The 20,949-nt window shown below is 47.7% G+C and overlaps 1 protein-coding gene across 3 annotated transcripts in view; it reads left to right on the top strand.

Moving 5' to 3' along the window:
- SH3PXD2B (SH3 and PX domains 2B) overlaps positions 1-20,949 on the top strand; it is a 112,296-nt gene that overhangs the window by 68,781 nt on the left and 22,566 nt on the right. For 2 of the 3 annotated variants that reach the window (XM_059063482.2, XM_067032318.1), the window contains 3 exons: positions 4,350-4,375; positions 11,311-11,445; positions 15,911-16,015. In XM_059063482.2, the coding sequence (XP_058919465.1) occupies positions 4,350-4,375; positions 11,311-11,445; positions 15,911-16,015 (266 nt within the window). Of the gene's footprint in view, positions 1-4,349; positions 4,376-11,310; positions 11,446-15,910; positions 16,016-17,620; positions 17,705-20,949 lie in introns of all 3 variants that reach the window. The other variant, XM_067032319.1, reaches the window with a different exon arrangement.

Below are 20,949 nucleotides of genomic sequence, written 5' to 3'. Positions count from 1 at the left end.
ACAGGGTCAACCATTCAAGTGTGTTAGCTCCCCACCCACGCTGAAAGTCCAGAAAAACAAGCCTAGTTCCTGCCTTTGGGGCCTTAGGGGCCAGTGGACATTTTTTGAGCTATTTTTATTATTGATTTGTACAGGCTGCTTATATAGTAAGGAATTAGCCTTTTCCATATTTGTGGTAAATATTTGTCCCTTTTATTGTGCATTTATATCTTGTTCCTGGATTTTATGATGTACATAAATTTTATATTTTTGTGAAGTCAAATCCAGTGATCAGTTTTTTAGTTGTGACTTCTTTCATTTGCTTTCAGTCTAAGAAGGACAGACACCATTCAGACATAAGATAGTTCCCTGAATTTTTTTCTAGTTAATTTATGCTTTGGGTTTTCCTTAATATTTACTCATTAAATTGATTAGAATTCATTTCAACATTTGGCATATGGTGAGAATCTAAAGTTTTTTCCCCTGGTTAGAACCTTTTGACCGGCTAGAAGAAATCTTATTGCTCCATTTATTTAAAAACAAAAAAGACTATAATCTATAGAGTTTAATGATCATTTCCCTTTCTTCCTTCAGGAATAATACAAGAGAAAAACAGCACCTGCCCTCAGGGGCTTCTATACTGGTGGGAAAGGCCATGTGAACGTGTGGATACATGTGGCCTGTGCGCACACAAACACACGCACAAATAGAACATCCACTAAAAATACAAAACACAGCCTAGACTGTACCCCAAGAAAGCACAAAGTAACAGCTGAGTTAAGCTAGCCAGCATCCTGCAGAAATAGATGTATTTAGTTCCAAAGGGCTCCCTGGAAGGAAAGGGAAGTTTTCAGTCTCTTTGTCTGTTCCCCTCTGTGTGACGTTGGACAAGTGACTTGACTTCTCTGAGCTTCTCTTTCCTCATCAGTAAAGTGGGCATGGCTAACCTTGCTCTCATCTTGGTTAGGCAATATCCTGCTCATAAAGGGTAGTGATAGTGTCAGGCACATGGCAGGTGCTTACCTAGTGATGCCTTCCTGTCCTTAAGCCAGACTTTGAAGGAAAAGGGAGGGAGGGAAGGAAGGAAGGGGGGAGGGAGGGAGGAGGGAAGGAAGGAAGGGGGAGGGAGGGAGGGAGGGAAGGAGGGTGCTGAGAAACCCAAGGGTGGCTTTGGGGCCACAGCAGGCAGCTTCAGCTGGGCCTCGGTTGTTTAGGCAGTAATGAATGGTGAGGGCAGGTGCTCAGTGAGGTTGGTCCCTTGGTCAGGATTCTGATGCTCAGACCTAAGTTAGGGCTTGTGATGGAGACTGGGAGTCTTTCCCAGCAGTTTCTAAGGAAAGAAATGAATGGTGCTCTTCGAGGAAGGTTTTCGCTACCATTCCTGAGTAAACTTGAGGTCACCCTAAGCATGTTGCACAGAAAATAACGTGCCTGCTTGAGCCCGCACAAGCTGCTGCTTGAAACCGAGAGCCCCCTGCTGCCCCTCACTCCCGTGCTCCAGCAAGGACAGCGAGACAACTAGCAGGGGTACACGGTAGTGTTAGAGCTGGGATTTCAGGTATCCCAGACCGTGGCTCAGGCCGCAGCCTGGATGGCAACGAGGGAAGAGGGCTTTACATGGAAGCAGACTTAAGAGACCTTTGCTGGTGTGTCCTGGAGCCAGCAGCTAAGAGGCAACTTCCCCCACAGGACAGTCCAGGGTGTGGTCGGGAGAATGGGCTCCAGCCAGGCTTCCCGGGTTCCAATCCTGGGAGAGATGCCTCACCTCTCTGGCCCTCAGTGTCTCCACGTGTGAAATGGAGTGACCCTCAAGGGTTGATGTGAGGATTCTGCGGGCCAGTCCAGGTACAGCATTCTGACCAGGACCCTGTCCACAATGAGTGGCAGGAAATGTGAGCTGGGATATTCCACTGTCACCCTCCCTCTCCCCTGCACAGGGGAGTGACACTGAGCTTCACTGGGTAATGGCTGGCCAGAGGACATCACTACTGACTGGCCCAGCCCAGCCCTGGGCCTGGCCCTGCTGTTCCTTCCAGACACACAGGAGGGCAGCCCCAAGCTCCAGGACTTGGCTTAGCTCCCTGCTCCCCCACTTTTGAGGTTACACCAAAAGCATTATTACATGGTGGTTAAAAACCCAGACTTTAAAATCAGACACTGAATAGACATTTCTTCAAAGAAAATATAAAAATGGCCAAGAAGCATATGAAAAGATGCTTGGCATAGCGTCCTTAGCCATCAGGAATTGGAAGTTCCAATTCCAGTGAGATACCACTTCATACCCTCTAGCATGGGTAGAATCAAAAAGACAGATAGCAACAAGTGTTGAGAATGTGGAGGAACTGGAACCTGCCTATGTTGCTGGTGGGAGTCTACAATGGTGCAGCCACTGTGGAAGAGAGCCTGGCAGTTCCTCAGAAAGTTAAGCCTAGGGACTTGCCTGGCAGTCCAGTGGTTAGGACATGACCTTCCAATGCAGGGGATGCAGGTTGATCCCTGGTCAGGGAGCTAAGATCCCACATGCCTCGGGGCCAAAAAGCCAAAACATTAAAGCAGAAGCAATATTGTAAGATTCAATAAAGACTTTTAAAATGGTCCACATCAAAAAAAAAATCTTGGGCTTCCCTGGTGGCGCAGTGGTTGAGAATCTGCCTGCCGATGCAGGAGACACGGGTTCGTGCCCTGGTCCGGGAAGATCCCACATGCCGCGGAGCAACTAAGCCCATGAGCCATGGCCGCTAGGCCTGCGCGTCCGGAGCCTGTGCTCTGCAACGGGAGAGGCCACAACAGTGAGAGGCCCGCATACCGCAAAAAAAAAAAAAAAATCTTAAAAAAAATAGTTAAGCCTAGAGTTACCATATTACCTAACAATTCCATTCCTACATCTATAATCAAGAGAAATAAAAATATATGTCCATACAAAAACTTGTGTACAAAGTTCACAAAAGCATTATTCATAATAGGCAAAAAGTGGAAACAACCCAAATGCCCATTGGCTGATGAACAGAGAAAGCGTGGATTATCCACACAGTGGGATATTATTCAGCCATAAAATGGAATGAACACTGATACTTGCTACAACGGGGGGATGACCCTTGAAAACATTATGTTACATGAAAGAAACCAGTCACAAGAAGCCACCTATTATATGGTTCCATTCATATTAAATGTCCAGAATAGACAAATCCTTAGAGATAGCAAGCATATTAATAGTTGTCAAGGGCTGGAAGGAATGGAAATGGAGAGGAACTGCTAAGGGGTACAGGGTTTCTTTTGAGAGTGATGAAAATTTTCTGGAATTTGCTGATGGCAGTGGTTGCACAACTTTGTGAATATACTAAAAAACAGTTAATTCTACACTTTAAAAGGATGAAATTTATGGTATGTGAATTATATTTCAATTTTTTAAAATGGATATAGGCCTGGGTTCAGACCCTGGCTGTGCTTCTTGCAAGCTGTGTGACCTCGGGCAAGTTACTTAACTTCTCTGTGCCTCATTTTCCTCATCTGTAAAATGGGCACCAAGAGAGTACTTATTTCCTGTGGTTATTATGAGTATTAAATGAGTGAACTAAAAGTGCCTAGCAGGGTCCTAGCACAGGATAATAACATTTATTAGGAATTTTGTAATATTAGCTAATGTTACCGCTGCCACAATATCTATCTCAACCCAACCATCCTATCACCTCCCTTTACTTTTTATAACGTCAGAAAGCCTTTTACTAATGGGATAATTTACTTTAAAGTATGTTGTAAAACCTGATTTGTAGCATTTTGTTCATCATGCAGTTGTGTGTATAAACTCTAACGTGGTTGACAAGTGTATGGGAGCAATTACTCATTCTGTATGGATTCTAGCCCATAATAGTGTCCTCTGTGTCACCGTGAGGGAGATGTGCTGGGTTCACTGCTAGCCAGATGTCTCCCCAGTTTTAGTGTATTCCACTCACCACCGAGCACTTCCTGCTCCAATTGTACAGCTCAGGGCACTGCTCATAAGTGGGGCAAGGCCTCCACCGTGCATGATGAGGTGGGCGTCAGGCTCAGTGCGGTGTGAGGTCCTAACTCCTGTTTTCAGACCGCATACCCGCCTCTACACCCTGCCTATCAGATCCTGCCCAGAGCCCCCTACTCTACAAATAGAGTGGCGATGCTGGTCCCCAGGGCACCAGAGCACTTATCAGGCAAATTAAAAGGAAATCTTTTTTTTTATTTTAAAGAGTCTGGGTCCCTGGGACTGGCTTGGATTTTACACTCATTCACTGGAGATGTGGGATGGAAAATCTCAGTTTCCTAACGGAATAACTCATAGCAATACAGAAAAGATATTGACTCATTACTCTTTCCCACCCCTATTCTTTCCTGTACAGGGAACATGTTGGGAAAAAGAAATCTGGTAAGAATATTTTCCATTTTCTCCTACTCATTCGATGTTTAGCATACCCCTACTGAGCGATGTCCAGGCCCTGGGCACTAACATTGGGGATACGGTGATGTGGATGGATGGATGGATGCTGAAGGACATTCGGGGCTGAGGGCACGACGTGCAGGCTGGGAGGTGCAAGCATACAGTCGATTTGGGCCTGATCCATTTGCCAGCCTCGGCACCAGGCCTGGCTCTTTGCTTCCTTTGATCAGCTACTGATCTGGGCGGTGACAGCTGCTCTTGCAGGCAGCTCCCATACTCACTTCACTCTCCCCACAGTCAATTCTCTTCCTTCCTAACACCCTTTCCGTTCCCTGGACAGCAGGACCCTTATGTCAAAAAAGAGAAGGTGAGAATTTGAATATGCACAGAGGAAAGATTTGAGTTCTCACAAGCCTGGGGTTGATAAGCTGAGATTCACAATTGCCCAGCTTTAGTCCTCCTGCAACCCAGGAACCTCCTGCACGTCTGCAAAGGCCCTAGCTCATACCACATGGGGAGCCAATGTGGTCTTCAGAGCTTTCTGGAATTCTAAATTCTTTATCTAGAACTCCAGGAAGTTTGAGGGGGTTGATAAGGATGGGTGGAGAGGAGGCCAAGCAGAGATTCCAAAAGTGGAAAAGGATGCCTTCTCTCGTGGGCCTCAGTTTCATCATCTGTAAAATGGGCATAAGGATAGTAATCTACCTTGCAGGAGTATTATAGGATTCATAATAATATGTATAAAGCACTTAGAACAGTGCCTGGCATGTTGTGAGAGACACATGTTTGTGCTGTTTTTATGCGACTGCTATTAATTCAGAACACACAGGTGTTCTTGTCCAGCATCAGTAACAATTCCAAATTCAACAACTCTGGTCCCTTTACTGCTCCCTGGGTACAAGGCCTGTGGTCAGCTTTATGGGCCCCAAGGCCATTCCTGCAAGGAAGAGTGGAGAGGAATTGGATTTCTTCACCTCAAGGTATGGCATCTGGAGTGAACTCTGGTCTTTTCCCAACCAGTCTGTTTACAGCTCTGCTTTCTAGCTTAATAGGTACTGGCTGGAGCCATGGCATCCTGCTAAAGCTACAAATAGCCCTTGAGCCCTGAGGATAATGATATGTTTCTTAGAAAAGAGCAGAGAGGAGAAGAGAAGCAGACAGTCTTGGTCTGGTCACAGAGTTTCTGGCTTTGAGTGTGCGGAGACTTTCCCGGAGGGGACAGGTGGGAGGGAGAGAGGAAACAGACAGCTCTGGTTTGTGAAAACACAAGTATTCAGTCAGGACAGGCTTGATGAGGGGACTGGTCTGGAAAAGAGAGAAGAAGCTCTAATTTGTGGTTACCACTGTTACATCATTCACCTGCAATGATGGGGGATGGATTTATTTATAGTTCAACTGGGTGGAAAATAGCATCTTTCTTCATTCAGACTAAGAACCCATGCTGGGACTAGCCTTATTTTTTTATCTGACCTTTGAACACTTCCTTTATGTTAGAACAAGCCTCCTTGATTAAATTCAAAAAGGATTTAAGGTTGACAGCCCAAGCCCTGAAATTTCTGTGTGAGAATTCTGAGTCGAAGAAGGCTTATCTCTCTCCAGAATTTCCCTGTTGTGGCTGACTGCCTGGCTGGTTCCTGCAGACTTTGGCTAATTTGGTCTCAAATTGTGCTCATTCTGCAGGAAAAAAGTCTTCCCACCAAAATTTCACAGATCATGTGATTATTTAAGGAGCACCTTTTCTTTCTGATGTTTCTACCCTTATTGAAATATTCTCTTGTTTACCGGCTCTTGCAGCAAGACTGGCAATATAGTGAATTTCTAGGAAGAAAGGCCTATTTTACCATTACTCATCATTTATAAAATTCTGTGGTAGATGAGGCACTTTACCTTTGGCGAATATTTTACGTTTGTTTGGGGTGTTTTTGTTTTTGTTTTTTGACCACGCTGCATGGCATGTGGGATCTTATTTCCCCGACCAGGGATCGAACCTGAGACCCCGGCAGTGGAAGTGCGGAGTTTTAACCACTGGACCACCAGGGAAGTCCCATGAATATTTCATAGCACTTCCTTAATGATAAAATCACCCTTCCACTGTTAAAGCCCCTCCTTTCTCCTGGCCTTTTCCTTCCCTCTTATTCCCTGCTGGACCACAAGAATGACATTTCTCATCTAGGAATACTTTGATTTCACACTTGTAGCTCCTAGAACTTAGTTCTATCTGCATCAACTTTTAGGTACTGCAATTACTATGCATTATAGAGCCTGGTTGCAGTATCACACTCTACCAGTAGATGTCTCCACCTAACACCTAAATGGTATATGTAGCCTAGTTTGAGACTCCTAGTAGATCAAATGAACAGTGTTTTGATAAGTTGAGTGCTCTGGATAAAATGAAGGCAGCCTGCCCTGGAAGAACTGGTCCTGAAAAAGCAACTCCATGCACTCTTTTCTGAGCCACTTAATGGCAGGAAACTAGTCTAAAAGCTACTGTCGGACTTCCCTGGTGGCTCAGTGGTTAAGACTCCACCCTCCCAATGCAGGTGGCCTGGGTTCGATCCCTGGTCAGGGCACTAGATCCCACATGCATGCCGCAACTAAGAGTTCGCATGCCACAGCTATGGAGCCAACAAGCTGCAACTAAGGAGTCCGTGAGCCACAACTAAGGAGGCCGCCTGCCACAACTAAGACCTGGCTCAACAAAATAAATAAATAAATATTTTTTTAAAAAAAAACAGTGCTAATGCATTCTTATAAAAAGTAAATAAATAGAAATAAAAGCTACTGTCATAGAAGAACAGGAAAGATATGTAAGCCTCAGACCTGGCCCCTGAGCAAGTCTTGGAAGAAGTGCCAGCCTAGAGTCCTCAACCCTGTTCCCTGCCCTCCTCATTTCCTGGCTTCATGTCTCGTTCGCAGTGAGTCCCCCAATTCCCTGATCCTGTCCCTGCTCACAGTTAACCCAAATCAGTTGGCAGCCTGGTTAGGAGAGCTGGTGCAGAAATGAATAGATCAGCCCATTGATCAGGGTCCTGGAAATTGTATGTGGTACAACTGGGCCACCATCAGTTGTTAAAACCGGGTAGCAACAATTGAACTTTTTGGACAGAGTCACCTGGCTTAACTGGATCTTGACTTATCCAAAGTCTCTATCCCTTCTTACAAGCAAGAAGTAGTCTTTGGTTGCTCATAAGATAGACAGGTGCCTGCCAGTAACTCAGCACTGTGTGTTCGCAGGAGGAGGCCTGAGCCGTGTAGGAGAGGAAGGGTTTCTAGATGTCTCTATTCATCCTTTGTTCATTCACGCCACAAATGTTCACTGAGCCTCTGTGCTGAGTGAACAAGACAGACACAGTTATCCATTCAGTGTTTATTAAGCACCTACTGTGTGCCTGACAGTGTTCTAGGTCCCCGGGAAATGCAAAAGGTGTTCCCACCATGAGAACACCATGTTTGAAGTAACCTCACAGTCTGGTAGAAAAGACAGATACGTAAACAAAATTAAATGCTGTAAGTGCTGTGAGAGAAGGCATTTGAATGTCTCCCTGAAGTTGGAAGTCATTTAAAGCTGTTTTAAAATATTCATTCTTTCATTCAAATATTTATTGAGACTTTGTGGATGCCATTCATGTTCTAGTCCAGGGGTTGACAAATGTTTTTTTCTCTAAAGGTCCAGATAGTAACTATTTTAGGCTTTGCAAGCCCCTTGCAGACTCTGTCACTAATAATAATTTTTTGTTTCCTCTTCCTTTCATTCTCCTTCTTATTCTTTACAAATCTTTAAAAGTATAAAAACACATTCTTAGCTCCCCTTGCACAAAAATGGACCATTTTTGTGACTTCTGAACAAGCTCTCTGGCTGCAGTTATGAAGGACGGACTGGAGGGGCAGGATGGAGACCCATCACGGGGTGTCCCGCCTTCACACCCCTGGCCACAAGAAGCCTTTCTCAGAGAAAAGGATGTGGCGTAGTGAGGATGTGGGTGAAGTGAGGGAATGGAGTGCTAGCAAGAAGGTCCTCCCACATCAGACCCATGGCTCTGCAGGAGGGAATCCTGACGGCTGCCACAGGGGCAGCAGAGAATCCCCACGCGTGAACACAGACACCTCCTGGCCCCTCCAGCCCACTGCCCGCCTGCCTGGGAGACCTGGGCTGTCTCTGTCCACTAACCCGGGCAGCAGGCTCAGCTTCCAGCCTGACTGTGAAGTGGGTGCTTTTCTCCTCTCTCCAGTTCTTTGTCTCCAGCTGAGGCACAGGGAAGCATGGCTACCTGGACGCAGCCCACGTGAGGTTAAAACAGAAGGGCAGGTGCATTCCTGGGGTTCTGAGCCCTGAGGCAGATTATATTCTGGGATAAAAACTGTGGACCCCAGTCTCTACCTATTGCATTCACTGGAGAATGTGTCCCCAGCTCACTATGACCAGGACAAGTAGCCAGGAGCCTCCAGCAAGCCAGCGTCTGCCTTCACTCATTCACATAAGAGTACCTCTTAGAAGCACAGTGCCGGGGGGTTAAGGAGACAGTCAAGAGATCACTGTCTAGAGGTACAGCAGAAAGGGGGCAGTGACCAGCCTGCTCTGGGGCCACTGAAAGATGTAACCGCTGAAGTAGCAGGGCTGTCTTGGGCGGTCTGTCATGCTTGAGGCTGGATCAGCTCTGCCGCCTGACCTGGGTGGGAGGTGACAGAGGAGGAGAAGCCTGGCAGTAGTGAAGCTAGCCCTGAGAGCTGCAAAGACATAAGACTTGGGGGGCGGTCATGGGGACCTGTGGGGTAGGAGAGCAAGATCTCAGACTACCCTTCCTTCCTATCATCTTTTCTTTCCTCACCTACTGCCACCAGGTGGACCTGGTTCAGATCTGGCTTTGTCACCAGGTAGCGGTGAGATCTAAAGCAAGTCACCTGATATGTCGGAGCCTCTGTTTTCTTGTCTATAAAATGGGGGTAGTAATACCCACCTTCCAGGGCAGTTGTGTCTAGGTAGTTTATGTACAGCGTGTAGCCTGTGATAGGCATTCATGTGGGGCTACTTCCCTCCCAATCTACTTCTGCACCTTCATCCCACATCTTCCGTCTCTTTTTTCTCCTCTCTTTCTCTATTCTCATGCTTTCTCCACCCAGGGTACAAGTGGCAAGGTTGCCCTAGGGCCCTCCCATTTCCCTCTGTTACCCTCAGCCTGGGAGGGTGAATGGCCAGAACATGGTCACAGGGCCAAGAAGCGGTGACCCTTCTTCACCCGGCTGCAACGCCCTGCTCTGATTTTCCGCATCAGAAATGGAGAACGCATGGTTCTAACAGAGGGCTTTTGTGCTGCTTCTAGATGCCAGAGGCTGGGGTGCAATGGCGTGCTGGTAAATGCTTCACAACCAGCTCTCTGATGGGAAGCCCTGCTCTGTGGCATTTGCCATTTTCCATGGTGTAAATACTCCCACCATGACCAATTTCAATAAGATACTACCCAACGGAGTTGGGAACAGATGCACAAAATTGGCTCATTATGGGTGTATTTGGACACAGAAATGTTTAAATGGATATTTCAGTGGTTTGTGGAAACAATAGAAGGGAATCCTTTGAATCAGGACTTTCAGAAATCCAGAGCCCACAAAAGCCAGACTGCCTTCCCATCCCATTCAGGCTGCTGCTCTAAAAGTGCTGCCCTCTCTGGAGTGTCTGAACTCAGATGTCCCTGTACATCATCCATATTCTGTGATATCATTTCATTTACTTATCAGATATGTCTTAGTATTTAACCACCGCCACACAGCACTACATCCTGTGGAAATGGCCTCCCCAGGGGCTCCTCTCCCCAGCTGCCCCTGCCCTGGTCCAAAGCTACCATCATCTCTTGTCTGCAAACACCATGTCCTCCATCTGGTCTCCTGCTTTTTTTTCTTGCCAGGCTGTAATCCAGTCTCCATGTGGCAGCCAGAACTGTCTTTTTAAAGATGTAAATCTTGTCATTCCCTTCTTAAATCCCTTCAGTGGCTTTCTAGTTCAGGGTTTCAAAAAATCCGAACTTCTTGCCTTGGCCCAGCATGCCCTGCCTGCTCTGGCCCATGCCTGCCGGGGTGATCTCATACAGGACCACCCTCTGCTCACTCCTGGACTTCAGCCACCTCTCCTGCCAGTTCCTAGAAGGCTCCAGGCCCTTTCCCATCCCACAGTGTGCCTGCACCACTCTGTCCCCATTCTCCTCATGCCTCCTTGCCTCAGAGGTCTTTGCTTTATGTCACCTCCCTAGAGGGGTCTTGCTGACCGCTCCATTTAATGTAGCATCCTTTTCCCACTCATTCTTTGTCTGGCATCCTGGTTGTTTCCAGCAATGCATCAATCAAAAACTAGTATTATCCTGTATACTTAGCGATCGTATATACTTGTGTACATGTCTCTCTCCCCAACTAGACTGAGCTACTTGAGGCTAGGAGTCATGTCTGTTTCATTCACTTTAGTATGCCCAGCATCTAATAGAGTGTTTGGAACATCACTGGTGACTTCATGAATTGATAGATGAGTGATTTTGGATGGATGGATGGCAATTGATAGCTAGACGGATGTTTGGTTGGATGAATGATGAATGGATGTTTAGTTGGGTGGGCCATGATGGGTGAATAATGGCAGATGGATAAATGGATGGATAGATATGAATGAATGAACTTTCCCACTACGCTGTCAGCTTCTTCAGGGCAAGTACCACATCAGCTCTGAACCCTTAGTGCCTATAGCACAGTGCCTGCACAAGGACAGGCACTTGGTAAATTTTGGTGGTTGAGTGAGCAAATGAATGAAAGAATAAATGGATGAGGTGACCCTGAGACAAGTCCTGTCACAGCTTCTTTCTCTATTTGGAATGTCCTCCTGACCCACCCTACCCCCTGGCTCCTGTTCCCTCACACATGGGTTGTGTGATGGCATTTTGTATCCCCAGGGGGCGACCTGACCTCGGTGGATCCCATGGTCCTGGAGCAGTATGTAGTGGTGGCAGACTACCAGAAGCAGGAGAGCTCGGAGATCAGCCTCAGCGTGGGGCAAGTGGTAGACATCATCGAGAAGAACGAGTCAGGTAGGAGACCTAGACCACCTCCCTTCCACCCTACACTGTCACCAAGTCTCTGGGACAGGAAACGCTTGGGAGTGCAAAAGCTGCAATGGCCAATCCAGGCTGGTCAGTTTCCACGGATCTGGTTGATGACCTAGAAAGCTGGCCTTGTTTGATCACAGTGCTTGAGTACTCTACTTGGTCACAGCTCACCAGCATTCTGTTGGGTCAGAGGTTATCGACTTGTCCTGAGGTTCACATTTTCTGAACATTCCTTCTGGTTGCAGAGTACTTGGAGATGCGGAATCCAGCACTCCACTGGAAATTTGCTCTGTTGATTTGCCTTTGGCTACCATGGGAGTCCGCATGAAGGTTCTGTCAGCTGTGGGCTCTGGTGGGTTGGACACACTGCCTCAGCCCACCTGCCGTCACAGGGACCACTGGTCACATACAGGCAGACCTCAGAGATATTGTGGGTTTGGTTCTAGACCACTGCAATAAAGCGAGTCACATGAACTTTTTGGTTTCCCAGTGCAAAAAAAAGTTACACGTATACTACTGTAGCCTATTCAGTGTGCAGTAGTCTTATGTCAAAAAAACAATGTACATACCTTAATTTAAAAATACTTTATTGCTAAAAAATGCTGACCGTCATCTGAGCCACCAGCGAGTCGTAATCTTTTTGCAATAGTAACATCAAAGATCACTGATCACAGATCAGCATAACAAATACAATAAGAATGAAAAAGTTTGAAATACGGGAGAATTACCGAAATGTGACACAGAGACACGAAGTGAGCAAATGCTGTAGGAAAAGTGACACCAATAGACTTGATTGATGCAGGGTTGCTGCAAACCTCCAATCTGTAAAAAACACATTATCCATGAAGTGCAGTAAAGCAAAGCACAGTAAAACGAGGTCTGCCTGTACACTGGCCGGGACAGAATGTGATGTGACTGAGACACTTAGCCTGGGTTTCCACCTGAACTCCGCATTTCACAGCCATCCAGGTCACTTCGTTGAGGAGGCTGCTTCAAGGATTAAATGAGGCAGTACACAGAGAGTGCCTAAGCCTGTGTTTGGCACATAGGTACTTAAAAATGTGTTTCCTTCCCTTTTGCCTTTAGCCACAATAGGGCATTGGTACCATTGAAGACAGAGAGCAAGGAGCAGGGGATGAGTGGATCCTCTCCAGGAAAAAGTGGCATTAAACCCCCACTGGCTTTGTTGTAACTAAAATGTGACATTGACTAACAATATTAGTGGGCCAATCTCTGTGATATCCCAGTGGCTAGTTAAGGTCCAACAAACAGGGAAAGACTGTTTCCAGCAGCCTCTGGAGCATGTTCCCATTAGTCAGGAGATGAGCATTGGCCAACCAAAACTTCCTGATTACACAGTACAGCAGTTGTTATCCCTGCTTCACAGCTGAAGACACCAAGACTCCAAGTGACTCAGTCACTCACCCCAGATCTTGTGACAGGTTGCCGAGCTGGAGTTCCTAACCAATTCCAGCTGGCCCCAAGGCCATGTGACGTTCTAATTCCTAGAAATGAGTACAGGCAGTCTGTGGGTATGACTGGGATGCTTCGTGGGGATGGAAGAAGGGAGCACCCACCCACCCCCACCCTGCTTTGCTTTGCACACTTGAGCATCGTTAGGAAGAACACGTTGCTGGGAGAAGGGGAGGAGGCAGGATGGGGTGGGGGCCAAGCCTGGTGTGTCCAGAGGACAGCAGGGAAAAGGCATATGTCCAGATCTTCAAGTGGCCAACAAACTCAACATTTGTTTTCAATTAACTTTTACTTAACCAAGTAATATATGGATATGTTCTTCTTGAAACATTAATGATAAAGTTAAAATCTATTTTTTTCTGCTAGCTTCAGGCCTAGTCCCCTTTCCAAACACAGATTGCCCTTTCAGTTTGGGGTTTATGCTTCTTGATAACTGTATACACACATGTGTATAAATATGTGTACAGGGATAGGACTTCCCTGGTGGCACAGTGGTTAAGAATCCGCCTGCCAATGCAGGGGACACGGGTTCGAACCCTGGTCTGGGAAGATCCCACATGCTGCGGAGCAACTAAGCCCTTGTGCCACAACTACTGAGCCTGCATGCTGCAACTACTGAAGCCCACACACCTAGAGCCCGTGCTCTGCAACAAGAGAAGCCACCGCAATGAGAAGCCCGCACACCGCAACAAAGAGTAGACCCCACTCATCGCAACTAGAGGAAGCCTGTGCGCGGCAATGAAGACCCAGCGCATCCATAAATAAATAAAGAAATAAATTTATTTTTATAAAAAAACTCTATACAGGTATATATGTATGTACACACTGTACACATTTGTACACGTGTGTATACATATATGTGCACATGCATACATATATATAACTGTATGTACACACATACATACGCATCATATTTCACGCGTCTATATATAATTTTGTAGGTGTTTTTAAGCCCAGTGGTGTATCATTCTATACATTTTGACCTGCAACATGCTTTTTCTTAAGTCAACATTTAGCTCTTGTTCTTTTAACATTTGCATGCTATTTGAAAATATGGCATACTATAAGCTATATCTTCCTTTAGTATGAACAGTATATCTGTGTCCACATTGGTGAGTGTTTCTTTAGGTTAGATACGTTGTGACCTTGGTCAAGTCACTGCCCCTCTCTGAGCTTGACTTCTCCATCTGTAAAATGGGGCAGTAATAGAATGCAGCTCACAGGCTGCTGTGAGGACTCAGCCAGTCAGTAGTAGATGTGAAGCACTGAGACAGTCTGGCAATCTTTGCTGTCATTGCTGTTGTGACATGTTACTTAACTCCGCACGGATACCTACAAACAGGAGTCCTTAGGAAGGCATATATGGCATATTTCTGATTTCTGGTTTTCCACAGGTTTATCAATCCCATTCATTCACACACACACACACACACACACACACACACACACACACACACACTTCCCAGCCACCAAAACGTGTATTTTAAAAGGTGCACCCAGTCGAGTAAAGCAGAAGGTGGCTTCTACCTCAGGGAGCTCAAAAGCAAAGGCCTCCCTGTAAGACCGGGAAGCTAATCCAGAGTCTGACCCTTCCTTCTCTTCTCCTTTGGGGTCTCCGGAGCCTGGAGGTTTGTGATCTTGGGGAGCAGATCCTATTTTTCCATTTATGCTGTGCAGAGCCAGCTGGGCCCTGTATTAACTTCCTGTGGCTGCTATAACGAATTACCACAAATTCAGTGACTTACACCAGCACAAATTTATCATCATATGGTTCTAGAGGTTAGAAGCCCAAAATGGGCCCCAGTGGATGAAAATAAAGGCACTGCTGGGGCTGTGCTCCCTTCTGCAGGCCTGGGTAGCATCTGCTTCTTTGCCTTTTCCATTCTCTAGAGGCCAGCCACATCCCTTGGCTCGTGACCCCTTTCTCCACCTTCAGAGCCAGCAGTGTTGCCCCTCTCTGTACCTTTCTTCCTTAGCCACATCTCCCCCTGACCCTTCTTCTGCCTGCCTTGTGATTAAACTGGGCCCACCCAGATAAGCCAGCATAACCTCCTATTTGGGAGTTCAGCTGATTAGCAACCTTAATCCCATCTGCGACCTTAATTCGACCTCTTTGCCGTGTGCATTGTTATTCTGCCTACCACAGGCTCCATGAGAGCCCTTTCTCTAAAATGGGAGGGCGGGCTTCCCTGGTGGCGCAGTGGTTGAGAGTCCGCCTGCCGATGCAGGGGACACGGGTTCGTGCCCCGGTCCGGGAAGATCCCACATGCCGCGGAGCGGCTGGGCCCGTGAGCCACGGCCCCTGAGCCTGTGTGTCCGGAGCCTGTGCTCTGCAACGGGAGAGGCCACAGCAGTGAGAGGCCTGTGCACCACAAAAAAATAAAATAAAATAAAATGGGAGGGCCTGAGTCTCAGTGAACAGCCTCTCAAACTGTTATATCTGCATCCAGATTTACCTTGACATGAATAGATGCAAAATCAGTGTCTCAGATAAGTTATTAGGGCAGTAGTTTCAGTATCAGAGAGCCCTGGGTGCAAATCGCAGCTCGGCCGTAAGCCGTGTGAACTTGCACGAGTCTTGCCTCTTGGAGCCTCAGTTTCCTCGTCTGTGCAGTAGGGACGATAATGTGAAGATGATATAAGATAATGCAAGTAAAATGATTAGTGCCTTGCACACCTTAGCGAAGGGAGCTACGTTCTTTACTTTCATCCTTTAGGACAACCTTTCTCCCCACCCCCATCCCCGACTCCCCTCCACAGCCCCGTCCCAGGCTCAAGAGCAGGTTTCCTGTTAGCTTGTCTCTAGCAGTTAGCAGTCAGCTAACATGGGTAGTTGTGTTCTACTAATAAAATGGTGACTTTTGAGCCTTACGCTGAGCGTTGGCTCCTGTAGCAGCTGAATCTAATATTACATTCTGATGCCCGGCCCTCACACCTGACCCAGCTAATATCAGTCTGCACTTTCATTTCCCAGGTTGGTGGTTCGTCAGCACCGCTGAAGAGCAAGGCTGGGTCCCTGCAACCTGCCTCGAAGGACAGGATGGTGTGCAGGATGAGTTTTCCCTACAGCCTGAAGAAGGTAGGAAGCAGCTGGAGCCTTGGGCTCACTGGGGAGACCGTGAGGGCCAGTGGCACCCAATCCCTTCCCTTCAGCCTCTGCCTCCCAGCCTCAGTGGCTCACAAGCTCAAGCCCTAGAGCCTGTGGACATGAAGCCAGGCCCTGGGGTTGGAGCAGAGCAAACCCGCCCTTTCTCGGGCCTTGGGGAGCCAACCCAGGTGAGCCTGGCTGGAGCTGGGGCCCTGATACCTCCATGGGACCTCAGTGGGGCCCAGCCAGATTACTGTCAACAGCTCACTCTTCCTCCCTTGAATTATTCTGATGGCCAAGGTTCTGGGGCTGCTCCAAGCTCATTTACAAGACATCCGAAGCCATTCAAAAAGACCTCTGCTTTGTCTGCTTTCTGTGTTGGTTTAATGGCCCTGACTGGGTGTCAGGATCAGAGCTGACCCTCTCCAATCACCCACACACACTTCTGTTTCCCAGAGAACTTTCCCTACAGGTATCCTAAAGAGTGGTTCCCGCTGTGTCAGAAATCTTAAGGCCCAGCCAACTCCCTTTTCCCCCCAGGAGCATTCCTAAATCTAGAGTATGAGTTCACTTTAGCTAATAAACAGGAGGGTTTTGGAGTCAGACCTGAATTTGACTCTCACCACCGAATTTGAATTTGTACCACTTACTGGCTGAGTGGTCTTGGGCCAGCAACTTAACCTTTCTATGCTTCAGCCACCTCCTCTAAAAATGGAAATGATGGTATCTACGTCATGGGATTTTTTTTTTTTTAATTAAATGAGATCCCACATGCAAAACACTTGGCAAAGAACCTAAAACAATGAATAACTAGGAACAGTTATTATCATAGAGCTATGCCTTACCTAGGGTTGAATATTTGGGGCTTTTAGTTGACTGTTTAGAAAACACAAAACCACTTGAGTATGTATTTAACAGAAAAGAGGGTAAGGAGAAGGGATATTTCTATGCTCAAAGGTTAGCAAAAAAAAAAAAAAAAAAAATGCATATGTGGTTTGCATTTAGTTGTATCGCAGCCAGCACCCGCAGAGTAAAATGCCTTATGTTTTGCTCTGCGTTTGTGGGGCCCACCAGGGTCTAGGGGCGGCGCTAATGAGGAGAAAGTGCAAAAATCAACTCAGATTAAGGGGTAGTCATGTGCTGCGTGGAAACTATCGCTCCCTTAGACAGTTAATGATGCCTACCACGGGGCATGTCTCTGTAAGGGACTGATTATTGTCCCCATTTTACAGATGAGAAAAGAAGCTCAGAAAGTAGAGACACTTGCCCGGGGTCACACAGCTAGAAGATGGGAGAGAGACCACATTTTCCTAAGGGTTTGTACATTTCTTCCCCCTGCCATGAGGGCTTCTCTTAATGCCTCTTTATAATCATGCTAGGAACAGCATTGTGTCTATTGGGTGGCTCTTCATTCAAGTTCAAGGTTAGTACTCAGGAATTTGGTCCTTCTGAGACACCTGGGGCGTGGCATAGACACAGAAATAATTGCTCCTAAGTGGGAGCACGTGCTTGGTGCCGCCTTTGCCTCAAGACACTGGAACTGCTTTCTTCTTACCTCTGCCTTGTGCCCTTCGCCTCCACATGCTGCCCATCCAGTCTCATGGAGATACTGGTCTCTGCCCCAGCCCATGGGCCGCCGCCGGACTCTGGGGGACCTGTATGCCATCAGCTGGCGTCAAGGTGCCTACCTCAGAGTTTTCCTCCCCGCTTGGTATTTGGAACTGGGTCCCTGCATCTGCATGCTCTGGACTGCCCGTGCCTGTTGCATGTGAGAAACGGTGATCTGGTCTGTACCGTGTGTGTTGGCATGTAGGTTTGGGAGGAGGGAGATTAGGGTGTTTGTCAGCCTGGGCCCCTAAAGTTTCCCAGGGTAGAAAATGATGCCTGGGGGCCCCTGTAATGCTGAGCCGGTGACCTGTTCCCTTCATCAGGTGCATTTGCGTGGCCAGGGAAAAGAAACCCACGTCAAACGAGCTTAAGCAAAAGGGAAGTGTATTGACTCGTGTCACTGAAAACCCTAGGGTAGGGTCAGCTTCGAGCATGGCTGGATCCAGGAGCTTGAAAATGTCTGCCAACTGAAGAAAAATGCCCATCCTAGAAGTTGTGAGTTAACTTTTATACAGGCACCTCACTGAGGACTCTAGCCTGGGAGACAGCCTCTCAGATAGCTCTGAGGAACTGCTCCAAAGAGGTAAGGGAGGAACCAGGATACGTAGGAGTTTTTGGCTGGAAAAACAAAACAAAACAAAACATGTAGTCTAACATCAAAAGATTACTGCTAATCACAAAAAAACAGATATCTTTTTTTTTAATATAAATTTATTTATTTTATTTGTTTTTATTTTTGGCTGCATTGGGCCTTCGTTGCTGCGCACGGGCTTTCTCTAGTTGCAGCGAGCTGGGGCTACTGTTCGTTGCAGTGCATGGGCTTCTCGTTGCAGTGGCTTCTCTTGTTGCAGAGCACAGGCTCTAGGCATGCGGGCTTCAGTACTTGTGGCTCGTGGGCTCTAGAGCACAGGCTCAGTAGTTGTGGTGCACGGGCTTAGTTGCTCCGTGGCTTGTGGAATCTTCCCGGACCAGGGCTTGAACCCGTGTCCCCTGCATTGGCAGGCGGATTCTTAGCCACTGCGCCACCAGGGAAGCCCCAGATATCTTAAGTTAATGATTTTAGTGCTTTTCTATGAATGGAAAGATGCAAGAATCTGGTCTCATTGAAATTATTCCTTAGATATGCATCTTAACTATCTAAGGCCAGTATCCAGAGCATAGAATGCTTCCTGTTTTTATCCATCCCAAATTCCCCTCAGGGTGCACTGTTGGGGGTGACTGCAGTGGCTCATGGCTTGATGGCAGGCAGCATTCTTTGTTTGCTGGCTTGGCAGGCAACATTCCCTTTCTACCTGTCCTTGGCCCCTGAGGCTTATTCTCGCCACCTTCAGCTCCCATTCTCCACCTTGCTGGAACCATTGTCTCATGGTGACAGTAGTTCCAGGCACCCTTCAGGGGCACCCACCAAAGAAAATGCTTCTCCTTCAACACAATCAGTTGGTTCCAACTGACCCAATTGGGTCATATGCCATCCCTGAACTAATCACGGTGGCCAGTCGCTTTGGCCAGGCCAGCGTGATGCACCCTCCCCATTCCTCTGGGTGGTGGCGAGGTCAGCCTCACCCAAACATGTGGCTGGAGGCTGGCAGTGCTACCAGATGGATGGTAAGCAGGCAGTGCTACCCACCACGTAGTCTACAAGGTCTCCCACTCCCCTTTGTTAGGGAACCCTGAGCATCCTACGGAGCCCAGAGAGGGCCTCCGGTTGCTAGAGAATCCCCAGGAGTCCAGGGCCTGTAGTACTGACAGTACCTAGTCCGGGACCCAGGCAGTGCCCGCTTCTCACCTGGCCAGACAAAACTTCTGTGCATCCACGGGGTTGAGTTGCCCCCAGCACCCTTTACAGCACCGACACCCCAGCCTGCATCTGTGAGTGAGGAGAACAGCTGACTGCACTGTATACAGGATGTGTGCAGCTTGAGTCAGCTCAGCCCCCACAGAGCAGGTCAGGGGGCTAGATCAATCAATAAATAAACGCCCTGTGTGTTTTCTGCCTCCCTCTGCACCAGCTGGGAAGGCCACAGACAGCCTGTGGTGTTTTCCCAGCGAGAGTGAGAGAGAGAGAGGCAGCCTGGACACACTAACCATCAACGTCAGCCCACAACTGGCTCAGGCCCTCCCTGCGGGCTGCAATGTAACCCAAACAGGAAAGCCCGCTCCTATCCTCACGGGCTCCCCTGGGACACTCATCTGTTATCTGTCTCAGCAGTCACTGCTGGCAGTGTTGGGAATGGGAGCTATGCTCTTGCTCTCTGGAGGGCCCTGCCTGAGTGTGGCAGTCAGCAACCCTGCCAGCGGGGCCCTGCAGGGGGTCGGGAGGTACGGTCCTGCTGAGGGAGGGACACAGCCCGAGGCAGCTCTCTTGGCTTTGGGGGTAGGAGCAGGGAACCACTGAGAGTGGGATGGAAGGCACCCCAGTGGTGTTAATGAAAACAGAAGCAGGCAATCATTTCATGATATAGATCTCAAATCACTATGTGGTACACCAATAAGTCGATTATATCTCAATTAAAAAAAAATAATTTTAAAAAATAAAATTGAAGCTTCAGGCGTGGTTGGATCCAGGGGCTTAAAAACAATGAAAAATGGAGATCAGCTACCAGCTAGGTAATGAGCATTGCTAGCTGTCTCCTCCCTGGTAGTGATTCCACCCCAAACCATATGCTGTCAGATCCAGCTTGTCCCTGACCCTCGACCACTAAGAACTGCAGAGGAGCCACAGAGGGTTTAATATCCACCCTGCCCCTGCTGCAGCATGAGCAAGGTGACTCCCACCAGGCCCTTTGGGACTTGTTCATTTACTAAACATTGACTATTTTACTAAATAGTTCCTCAATATTCCCAGTACCGTGCCCAGTGCTAGAGATAGAGGAATGAACAAGACAGACTCAAACCCCTGCCTTCCTGGAGCTCTTACTCTAGCAGGGGAAACAGACATGGAGCATAATATAAGTAAATTATCTGGTATGTTAGAAGGTAATTCCTGGTAAGGGGGGAAAATAAACCCGGGTAAGGGGGATGAGGGTGCCATGGGTCTGGGTATTACATAAGGCAAGGTCAAGGAAGGTGACCTTGAGGCACAGATTTGAGGAAGGTGAGTGCAGATGTATGATGCTGGAGGATTTCAGAGGAACTGACCTGCCGTTTGTCCTGTGTCCTGTTGCTGCTTGCACAGGGTCATCCAGGGCTCAGTGAGGGTCGCTTATTGGGGGCCAGGGGCTGGGGTGGGGTGGGGGGCAGAGATGGTGCACAGAAGTCTTTGGAGGAAATCCCTCCTTATGAGGGCATCTCTCAGATCACAGCCTTGGCCATCAACG

This window comes from Kogia breviceps, chromosome 4 (assembly GCF_026419965.1).
Source record: "Kogia breviceps isolate mKogBre1 chromosome 4, mKogBre1 haplotype 1, whole genome shotgun sequence".
Lineage (NCBI taxonomy): Eukaryota > Metazoa > Chordata > Mammalia > Artiodactyla > Physeteridae > Kogia > Kogia breviceps.
Note: the sequence above shows the minus strand (reverse complement) of the source record. Positions and strands in the feature narration are given on the sequence as shown.